A 12001-nucleotide genomic window follows, 5' to 3' on the forward strand; every position below is an offset into this window, starting at 1 on the left:
TGTAGCCGTTGACATCTCTCTTCTCCAGCCACCGGCATCTCGCCGGTGGTCCGGTTTTTTCTCCTTCTGTTTGATCTTTCCGGCGACAGCGGTGTGGTCTTGGTGGCCAGAGGTTCTTCTCGACGGGTTCGACCGTTTAATACCACCGTTCTCGTGGTGTTGAAGGCCGGTTTGTTTGGGTGTTTCTTTGCTTTCCGTCGCTTCTTCTCTGCTAGTGACGGATCTTGACGGATTCTTCGATCGACGGCATGTGGTGGCCTCCAGTCGTTTTGTGGCGGTTTGGTGTGGTTCGTTTGGTTTGGCTCCCTTACCTGCTCTCCTGCCCGTTTTTTCTCCTATTCCGGTGGCGTTTGGCGGCTCACCACCCTGTTGGTGGTGACCGCTGGAGCTGGTGGATGCTGGAGGACGGTGGGAGGTGGGGTGTGGGTGGTCGACATGTCCGTGACGGGTCGGGTTTTGCGTTGTCGTGGTAATGTTTGCTGGGCCCTTTCCTTTCCGGGGATGTCATTGGGTCTAAACCAGGCGATGATCTTCCTGTTGGAGATATGGTTTAGATCCGAGGACAGAGTTTGGTTTTTTGCGGTTTGGACTTTTCTTCGACGGCTGACTTTCATCGCGGTTGTTGGTTTTGTTATGTTTTAGTTGCAGTGGCGGACGGCGTTCTCCTGACCGTCTCTGCCGTTCTGTTTATTTAGTAAATTTGTGTAGTATAGCCGGTATAGTAGTTTCCTTTGTTATAGCTTTAGTTGTTGTTATGTTCTTGATGAAACGTGTTTTTCTCACCCAGTTGGTGAGCCGTTTGATTAGGAATTTTAATTTTTAGCTAGCGCTCGGTTTGAATTCTATTGTTTCGGTTGTACGAGTTGATCTCCGGATCCGTTTATTAATGTTATCGTTTTTTTGCCAAAAAAAAAAAAAAAAAAAAAAAAAAAAAAAAAAAAAAAACTGGCTTAAAAATATATTTATTGAACTGTAGAATATAGTATGGATAAAATAGATAAGTAGACATCAGATTAAATCAAAATTAGATTAACTAAAAACAAAGTTCAGAATTACATTAACTAAAAAAATATGTTTACAAATCTCAATTAATAAGATTAAATCATATCATTGTACGTTTTAATCTAATACCTCAAAATTACCTAGTTGTCGATATCTTTGTAAGTAAACGAATGAGAATCGTGAAAATAATTAGTATTGTTATTTACTTCATGATCAGTTACGAGATCATGACTAACACGATGATCTCGTAAGGATGTTTATAGTAAAACGTATGAATAAGTTAAAAGTTTGGTTTTATTAATGACGGCCCTTACACTTTTAACGTGCAAAAAATACTTGTACGCCATGTAAAGTCAACATTAACCACTTTATACATCAGATTGATAGCACCTTAACGACAACCCAAAGAACTGCGTTAGAAAAATCCAAAATTTTGCAGTGAAAAGGTAGAAATAAAACATATTTGTATAATTTAACACATATGGTCCTGTTTATCTAAAGCCCTGCATAAAGATAACAGATTTGTGGGTTAACTTAGGGACCAAATGCAAATATGCTCCTTGTATACATACAGATGTACTTTAATGTGCAAGAAATATTGTCTGGAAATTGGTCCTCTCGTTATATACGGAACTTTATTCCAATGATTGATTGATATTATTATTATTTCGTTTTCATTATTTATTACGGAGTATTAACTTTAGCTTACTTAGTTACACATAGTGATGTTCGTTTAAATTCTTTAAATTTTAGGCGGGAGATGTTTGATAAATGGCAAGCACAAAGGAGGTGGGGAGACAACCATGATCGAATCATGGAGCTCTACAATGTTCAGGGGTTCAATCGTCAAGCACTTGACACGCCCTCAAGGTCCGAAGATGGGGTAAATTATTTCTCTCTTTTTCTTTAAAACCGTTCAAACATGTATTTGACTTCGGTTATGAATGGGTCGAAAAATGACCTCTAAAAAAAGTGTCAAGTTGGTTGAATGGGTCATTGGCTTATGTGTAGTTATAAGACAAAATTACACGGTAGGTCCCCGTGATTTGTACCAGATTGCAATTATGCTATTTGACACGTAATTATTTACAAAAAATGTATTCCGTACCATTTTTTAAATTGGGTCAACCCGTGTCTGTACTACCCAAAAGTGCCTTGTGACCCGTTACCCAGTTTAAAAAGATCCACACACTTGGCCGCTTCTATAAAGAGATTTATGTTATGAGCTGTGCAGACAGACTCAAATTATTCAAGACTTGGATCAGTAAACAGCCCAATGATGAACCAGTCATGGAACTACTATAAACCTCCACCAGAGCAAGGTGGCAACCACCATTACAATGGGGGTCCCTCCATGGATGCATCAAGAACGACAACATCATCTACAGATGATGCATCGGTTTCAATTAGTAAGCAAGTGAAATTGATTCAGAGTGGATTGAAGAAGATGAACCTGGTGTATCTATTACCATAGAGCAGTTAGTAGATGGAACCCGAGAACTTCGTCGTGTCAGATTCAGGTACTTGTTTTAACACCATTACTTGACTCGCCCAACACAGTACTTTTCTGATTAATATGTGGACATTTTCGCTTTTGGGTTTGTATGCAGCCGTAAGAAGTTTGGGGATGTTAATGCAAAGCAGTGGTGGGAACAAAACCCAGAGAGAATACTATCTCAGTACCTTCGAAGATATACTGAATACTAATCTTTCTAACAGATCAAGCATGGCATGGCATGACATTAACAAAAACAAGGATTTCTGATAGGAGAACAAATTTACTCCGCTTTCTTCATCATACATGATGACTATACAATCTTATTTTGTGTTAGGCTCAAGCTCAATCCATAAATGTGCTGTCAAAAACTTATGTATATTTGTTTATCGTTAGTCATGCTTACAGTTTTCAAATCATAAAACGCAATGTTACATTCAGTTTACAGCACACATTAAAAGTAAACATCAATCATAAAGTATTTCACAACAGTTGTTTACCATATATATCATTCATAATTGGCTCCATAAAATAACAAATTAGAACATTACAAACCTCTTAAACAAGAATACAAATTAGATATGTTAAAGTAGGGAAAACAAAACTTTAGTTCAAGTGACACAAGTACACACAACACATAAATATTAATTCAAGAAGTACCACACTGAAAGAGAACCACCAGTTTACTTAAATACGAGCGTTTGTTTTGAAATCTCCATTTACCCTGCCACCTTGCTATAATAAGGTCTAGTACCATGCTGATAATGATAATCGCGAGACCTTCCAGAAAACAAGTCAGGTCTTCCATGACGTATCCCAGCTTTTGCAGGTGGAGGAATATACACCCGCTCCTGCTGCGGCTGCAGCTGTCTAGGAGCGACTGTAGCTGAACCGAGGGTCATGTTTGTAAACTTCTCAGCAGTCTCAGAAACAACTCCACCCGTTCCCATCAATCCCGCTGTTCCGTTAAAAACATGTTTTTAGTCAATACACTAAATCAAATCATATTGCAAGTGTAATATTCCAAAAGTACACCCTAAACTAACCATGATTTATAGAGGTTGGAATGCTAATCTAATCTATGAATCAGTTGAGTTTAAAATATAAGGAAAATAAAAATATGGGTTGAGTAAGTCCCAACAATTCTAGAGATGCACTAAGTGTACTCCTAATGCATAAAACCTCCTATATACTTCATTTGAAAAATAGGATTATTATTAATTTATTAAAATAGATGATATGAAAATACTTGGAATTGTAAAATGCAAGTTTGAACCATTATTAGCCCAACCAAACAAGTTCTTACTTGTAATGTACTTTCCAGTCGGTTGGTATTTTGGTAGTCTGGCAGCGGTGTTGAAAATCTTTCCGTTCGTGACTCCAGTCTGAAACCAAGGAAGATAACTATGTTATAAGGTCAATAATGAAAATGCAATAATATATACATGTAACACGGTACCAAAATTAGCTACAATCAGTACTACACACCTGTTGATTATATTCCACTTTAGTATACATCCCTGTAGTACAAATTAAGAGTTAAATTTTAGAATCTAAGAGAATTTTAATGAATGATCACATTTCAAACACATACAAATAATAAACTTTATTGAAAAACTATCAGTTCAACAAAACTGTAACTGCAAAAGTGAATGGGACCAGTTGTTAAAATCATCTCTCATTCATATGCTACCTGTGCTCAAGGGAGAAGAAAACTTTGCAGATGAAATAACGTTGTTTGCCGGTTTCACGTTAGGCAAAGGACCAGAATATCCCGTTGCATAACAATTCTGCTCCATAGATCCCCTTCCGTGTAATCCAACTGAAAAAATTAAATAAATAAATAAAATACCCGTCAAAATCTTATCTAACCAATTCAATTGGCTAGTTTCCCAAAAATTAAATACTAAGATAAAGGTAACCAAACCAGATGGAGATGTCCTGGTAATATCAGGCTTAGGGCGAAGAAATGGAGGAATATAGTAACAGCTCTGCATATTCAAATTTTTTTTATTATAGTAATCAGTTTATCACTTTAACCTCCGGTATCTATTTTGAACAACATTTATTATTTATTATTTAGATAATAAAAGTGTGTACCTGAAAGAAGGGATGCTGAAGGGCCTCCACAGCTGTTGGCCTCTTAAGTGGGTCCCAAGAACAGAGAGCCTACGTTGCATAAAGATGAATATAATGTAATTACGATACAACACATCTGAGGGTCGGATACGATTGAAATGTTATAAGAATGTTTTATAGTACAAAAGAGAGAGGTACTTACAGTAATCAAACTGACTGCTTCCTTGCTCGCAGATGGCATTAGTCCAGAAAGGTTTACACCAGTATGCTGCAATTATATATACAGATGTAATTTAGTCCTATTTGATACGCAATTAACAACTTACAGATGTCGAAGAATGGTATGATGTCAAGAATAGGACAAAACTAACCTTTGGAAACTGATAATTGATTTTACTTGCCAGTCCAAGTCCTTCCTGCCAAGTGCTTTCAGTTGGACTTCCAATTACGCTACAGATTTTGTATATTTCATCTGCCTCACTGCATATGATAAAATCGTACTTCAAAACAAAATATCTAGATATTACGACTTAGAAAGGGGGTCTTTGGGCAAAGATAAACAGATCCTCTAATGAGTAGATGATTTTCTAGGGTTGAATCAGTTAGCTTTTGAAAACCAATTTTAGAAAAACCATCACAAAATTGACTGACCAAGGGTTAAAAAAAACCCATGATACATAAGCCTCATTAAAGCAATTTAAGAGATTTCTACTCCCAATCTAACAAAAGGTCCATATTTCTCTAATATTTATGCATAAGGTAGTTTTATCTCATAAAATTTCTCCCTAAATAGATTTGCCTAACAAAAAATCACTTCGAATTTCAAAGCAAATCCACACACTATTATTTTACAGCTTGTTTATATTACTAGAAAATACAAAAATATATTGTAAAGGAAGTTTTGTTGGAAGAGAAGACAAATTATAAGGAATCTACATGAATACATCAATGCAAACTGATGAACTTTAAAAGTTACTAAAACAAAATGGATTAAGATGAACTTAACAAATCTCAAAACCAAACTAGCTGATAAGCACCTACCGACTAAATCCCTGAGCAACAGATTATCGTCTTCTAATTATTGGACATTACATTATATGATTCTCTCAAAATGCACAACCATAAACCTCCCTCGCCAGTAAAGTTTTCTTGAGCAGGGAAGCAATTTGTTTTATTTATAGAGGCAACATAGGGGAAAGCCATACATACCTTGAGCCAGGAAAGAGTGGATGCAGAGTAAATAACTCAGCCATGATTGCACCCATCGCCCACAAATCTAAAAAATGAAATGAGATCGAAAACATCAGTTTCAAAATAATTGTAATTGTAATACAAAAAACACAAAACCATCAAGAAACCGTTCAACTTACCAACTGCAGAGCCATATTTTGGTGACTGGAGAAGCACCTCTGGGGCCCGATACCTACAGGCCCATTTTCCGTAAATAGTAGAAATGTAGAATACAAGTGGCAGATGATAACTCAAAGTAATAAGCATAGAAAGATAATATCATCATGTTTCGTGAAAATTTAGAATAAAAGTATAAGACTCACCAGCGTGTTGAAACATATTCAGTGTATGGTGGCTGGGAAGTAATCTCACGAGCAAGACCGAAATCAGCTATTTTTATCACCCCTTTGGAAACAAGCAAGTTCTCTGACATCATAAATACAGAAAATCGAATTAAGTATCTAACTAAAATACTGTAAATTAACCAAAAAAAATGTAGAAAGCTTAAAGGATTAAACAGGGTGCCTTAATGCTTACATATTGCTACATATCATTTAACTCGGATAGCATTTACTACAGAACAGATATAAAAACTCAATCTTACACTGAAAATCGGATAAATTTATCCAAAAACTACCTGGTTTGAGATCACGATGAAAGTAGCCATGCTGGTGCATGTATACAAGGCCTTGAAACACATTGAAGCACCAATTTTTAATTTCGCTTTCCGTGAAAGGCTTCACTCGGTCTTTCATAAGATCATAAAGATTGCATTCCTGGAAGAAAAAGAAAAAAACAAATGATATCCATACAGGTATTATGATGGCAAAGGACAACTGTAAATAGATACTATTGAAAAACTACATACCATATATTCAAACACGAAGTACAAAATGTAACTTTCTCTAATGACTTCCTTAAGCTTCACAATATTTGGATGATTCAACTTACGTAGCGACTGTCAATGGCAGAATATTTGTGCTTAAGAACAGGAAGCAAAAAAAAAAGACCAACAGATAAAATGTAGGTGGCTATGTCAATCTATTTACTTGAGGTAGGCTTTTTTAAAAATATGGTCTATAACTATATGGTCAAATAAAAACCACAGAGTATTAGATATAAGAAAAAACCGATCAAATAATTTAAACGAAATCCCTTCTAGCGTATTTTATACGCTTACAGCCTCTTAGATCATTTTACACTTGGAAAAACTAATTATTATACTAACAACATAATTATAAAATTGACTCGCAAACTATTCTTAATATACGGATAGTTTAGTCTCAGTCGTTCAAGTAACTAACCCAACCTTTACTAAATAGCATCTCTGAACACAAGCCGTAACCCTTTTTACCCATTACCATACCCGCCCAAGTGATCTATTTTGCCAGATCTAACACGAATGTGATAATACCTTGACTTCTCTCAAACTTATGCATTCTTCCCAGGAATAAAATTTTCTCTTCATTTTCTTGATGGCAACCTGTAACCATATTAGCTCAATTATAATAAATACAGTAACAAATCAGTAATAATTCGTTGAAATGCAATGCCCATAAGAGAAAACTCACCACATCACCATTATTCTTATTCAACGCTTGACAAACAACCCCAAAGGTCCCACTACCAACTTCTTTTATTAACTGGAACCTGTTCAAAATAATGAAAACATTTGACATGTAAGATAGGCTATCACATCATAAATAACCAAAAACACTAATGAAAACTTATCCCACCTTTCCATTTCCATGTCCACAACTTCGCGTAGTACTTTATTTATAAAAAAAGAGACAAATAGAAGAAATAACACACTTTAAATAGATAACTACTTAAGAAACTATAAATATAAGAATTTCCAGCCTAGACGTTATAACTGGATCAGCTTTCACTCTTAGTGCAAGAGCAAAAGAAATGTAAACTTCTGATGAACAGTCTTTGAACCCTTATTCGTTGGAGACGCCATTTCATCAACATGGAGACACTGAAACAGGAATTTATATATAAGCACACTACATGTAGCCACCATTAAAATCTTCAAAACCCTGACTTGGACCTTAAACGGCTATCTTGAATACTCTACTTAAATTCAGATTCATAATTATCCGTCGATGTTTGATATAGATGTATCTGAAACCCATCAGAAGAAAATAAATGCATTGCTAAAACTAATCTCGAACCGATAATCTCATCTACTAACTGACAGAGAATGCAGCATTTACAAGCAAGGTTCAGCCCTGCAGATTAAAACCATAATAAATGATGTCACGGTAAAAAAAATAGAACAAATGTCATACCGATAAGTGCAAATAGCACAAATTCAAAACAGTAAATGCTTACTTGCAGACGTTTCCAACACCTATTTCAAGATAAAAGGGCATCAGGCCTTCTTAACTGCTTGTATGCTGTAGATTCACTAAGTGCAATTATGTGAAACAAAATCGAAATCTCCAAGAACAAGACAACGCCAATCAAGCACTTCCTGGAAAGAAAAAACCTGTCTCTGGAAACAACCTGACCAAGGGCACACCTGCTCCATATCTCAGACGAAATTGAAATCTTTCCAAGCTGAAAATTAGTAAATATAAACATACATTAGAACCATTTGGACCATCTAAATCAAAACTATTTTGTAAAGAAACCAGCATAGACAATATTATATACACAAAGAATTTAAAATCTTGCAGGAATAATGTCTGTATTAGCATTCAATTATCCTTGCATAATACATAGTCCAATATTCAAGAAAGAAGGTCCAAATTCACAAATGATGATTTGATCTATAAAAAGAGTAGTCTTTCTGATATAGAACTCAGGAATGTGTCTTATTTCGTCCCTCGTGGGATTCAATAAAGCTACAAACAGAGATACAAGTTGAACGTCAGTTCACCAGTTAAAAAGATTTTACGTAACTACTTATATCTCAATTGTCCTTATATTATTTTCATGCTCAATATAAAAGTGCATTTTTCCATTATTAAATATCTGGAAAAAAAAATTGACAAAATAAATGATTTGCATATTCAAGTCTCAAAAATTGCTTTCATGATGCATTAAACATTGCAAATAATGACAAATTCCGAAATTACAACCATAGATGTATTTCCAGACTATAATAATCAATAATCTATACTATTAGTCAACCATCCGATACAACCTAAATCAAGACTAGGTCAACTTACAACCTGATTTAAACGCAAAATGTTAGAATTCAAACCTAATTGAACTCTAATTAAATCGAATCGTCTACAAACAAGTATTCAAAACCTAATTACCAACCGCACATCATCGAAGAACTGAAAACAGAAACAGTACAAACAGATAGAATATAAAAGTATACCGTGTGTAGGGCAAACGGCATAAGAATTAAGGTGTCTACAGGAGGGCAAGATAGATGGGATTGAAATTCGAAAGCCACCAATAGTTTTTTCGATCTGTTTTGGATGAATTGTGTTATCGACTTGTTGAGGACGAATACGAATTTCGTAACCCTAGTAGAGATATTTATATATCGGGTATATGCCTTACGTTCTAATTGGATGCGGCACGTGAGGTGTATTCTTCTCGTTCGAAAAAATTTATATCCACCGAAGAAGTGATTAATGCTTAAATTCTATTCTATAACCTATTATTATGTGAGACATGTGCATGATCACGTGACATGCTACAATCTACTCTAGAGCCTATTCTACACAATTAACCACAGTCTGCCATCTGTGCTTCTCCATTCGCCTCTTTCTTTCTCTCATTCACTCATCAATCGGATCTGAAATTAGAGTTACGTAACTTCCATCTCTAACCTAATCACAGAACTGATCTCATCTTCTTCTAGGTTTTTTTTGTTCATCGCCGCTACCATCGTATATTTCTTTATCACCGCCGATGCTGCCACCGCTATCGCCGCATATGTTGTTACTAATACATTTCAAGTAATCGATTTCGTTCGATTATACTAATACATGTATTGTCCTGCCGTCTATTCAAATTTTTAGATGTTGGTTCATAGATAATATAAATAATCTATTATTAGTGTTAATTAATCTGAGGAAATTACAAGTGTCCCTAATTTTTCAATGTTCCACCAACGATGAATGAGCAATTCCTCTTGGAACAATTGTTGTTATTTTTCATATTCAACCTAATTTTCTTCCTTATGATTTTGAAACGATTGTTTATAGCAGCACTCGAATTGGTATTTAATCTCAAACAATTGATTCAGTTTTATTGATTCATTCAATTAGATTTAGGTATGTAATTTTCAAAAATCATATTACTCTTAGTCACAAATTATTATTAAATTATCGATTGAGTATTTTGATTTCTGATTTTTTATATTTAGAATAAAAATCGTTTTTGAAAATATTATTTACATTCATATTAGTGTCTGCTTATTTATTTATATGTATAGATTTGTTTCAAATATTGTTGAATCAAATAATGTTTAGTATTCGTTTTGATATTCTGTAACAGGGCAATATTAATATCTTTTAAAGATTCATGGATTTGTTTGATTCAAGGTTCAAGAATTGCTAATTGCTTTGGAGTTGATGCATAAACCTGATTGTTACCATCATGAGGAAGACAATTACAGGTACATTTTTGTCAAAAAATTATTCAGGTGACTAATGTAACGACCTGTCAAAATCGCTATTGACGCGGTACGTTATTCATTGATTTCATAGTGAGGTTTTGACCTCTACATGATACGTTTTGTAAACATTGCATTTTTTTGAAAAGGCACACCATAAATGAATATCTAATTCCAAGGTTTTTAACATCTGATGATTTCTACATATAGACAATCACCGTAAATAATAGTTTATAATAATACATCCGTTGACAATGCAGTCAAAATAAGATACATGGTGATGATTTTGTGAATGCAAAGTTTTCTCGAATAAATAATGTATGACTCCATGCACATAGCTTGTATAACGTATAAGCAAACAGCCGAAGACTTCTAGGAACCTGAGAATAAATATGTTTAAAAGTGTCAACACAAAGGTTGGTGAGTTCATAGTTTAATATTGCGCATACTCTGTATATAAAGGTGGATCACAAGATTTCAGTTATTTCATCCAAAACGTTTATCAAAATATTCTACGAAATTGAGCACCCTGATAACTAAACTTAACGTATATATAATAAGTACCCATGTTTTAACATACATGCAACCAACATGTACAATACACGCAAACCAACGTGTACTAAACTCAAATAGTATACATCAACTTTATAGTTCAGGCTAGGGTCTTGATAATGCTAAAAACGAACATATATTTCATAGCATTATTCCTCAAGAAAGACAAGCTTTTAGTTGCAATTGTTCTATTTAAAAGTGATATTCGTTTAAATAATAAAAGGTGAAGACAAAAGACAGATTCGACGAATTGAAGACGCAAAGGTCCAAAAAGCTCAAAAGTACAAAATACAATCAAAGTGGTTCCAATTATTGATAAGAAACGTCTCGAAATTACAAGAGTACAAGATTTAAAACGCAAAGTACAAGATATTAAATTGTACGCAAGGACGTTCGAAAATCCGGAACCGGGACATGAGTAAACTCTCAACGCTCGACGCAACGGACTAAAAATTACGAGTCAACTATGCACATAAATATAATATAATATTTAAATAATTCTTAAAATTATTTATATATTATATTTATATTAAAAATCCGTCGGCAAACAAAGAGCCAAAGCTGGGTGAGCTGTAATTTCAAACTCCGCGAGTTGCGGAGTTTGAAGGCAAAAAATTACGCGACTCGCGGAGTTCACCTGGACTCAAATTCCTATAAAAGCCAACGCAGTTCGACGAGTTTTAATATCATATAATCTATCTCTCTCTCAATATATACGTAATATATATATATATATATATATATATATATATATATATATATATATATATATATATATATATATATATATATATTTATATTTTAATTTTAATTTTAATTTTAATTCTAATAATAAGGGTATGTTAGCGAATGTTGTAAGGGTGTAAGTCAAAATTCTGTCCGTGTAACGCTACGCTATTTTTAATCATTGTAAGTTATGTTCAACCTTTTTACATTAATATCTCGTAGCTAAGTTATTATTATGCTTATTTAATCCGAAGTAATCATGATGTTGGGCTAAAAATATTAAAATTGGGTAATTGGGCTTTGTACCATAATTGGGGTTTGGACAAAAGAAC

General features: G+C 34.3%; 1 protein-coding gene and 1 pseudogene across 1 annotated transcript; one reads left to right on the forward strand and one right to left on the reverse strand.

Annotated features, from left to right (window-relative positions):
- The first annotated feature begins 248 nt into the window (after window positions 1-248).
- LOC139875776 (protein Brevis radix-like 1) lies at window positions 249-2709 on the forward strand (annotated as a pseudogene).
- Window positions 2710-3006: 297 nt separating this feature from the next.
- Window positions 3007-9340, reverse strand: LOC139860689 (cyclin-dependent kinase F-4-like). The gene is made up of 18 exons (XM_071849356.1): window positions 9144-9340; window positions 8144-8371; window positions 7543-8040; window positions 7378-7456; window positions 7221-7289; window positions 6675-6764; window positions 6444-6582; window positions 6130-6232; window positions 5947-5999; window positions 5786-5852; window positions 4948-5056; window positions 4779-4844; window positions 4598-4666; window positions 4425-4488; window positions 4191-4319; window positions 3986-4017; window positions 3804-3882; window positions 3007-3455 (listed from the first exon to the last, which is right to left on the reverse strand). Exons 3-18 carry the CDS (start codon window positions 7554-7556, stop codon window positions 3217-3219), a joined length of 1401 nt encoding a protein of 466 aa, XP_071705457.1. The 5' UTR covers window positions 7557-8040; window positions 8144-8371; window positions 9144-9340; the 3' UTR covers window positions 3007-3216.
- Window positions 9341-12001: the final 2661 nt, after the last annotated feature.

Source organism: Rutidosis leptorrhynchoides, chromosome 1 (assembly GCF_046630445.1).
Source record: "Rutidosis leptorrhynchoides isolate AG116_Rl617_1_P2 chromosome 1, CSIRO_AGI_Rlap_v1, whole genome shotgun sequence".
NCBI lineage: Eukaryota > Viridiplantae > Streptophyta > Magnoliopsida > Asterales > Asteraceae > Rutidosis > Rutidosis leptorrhynchoides.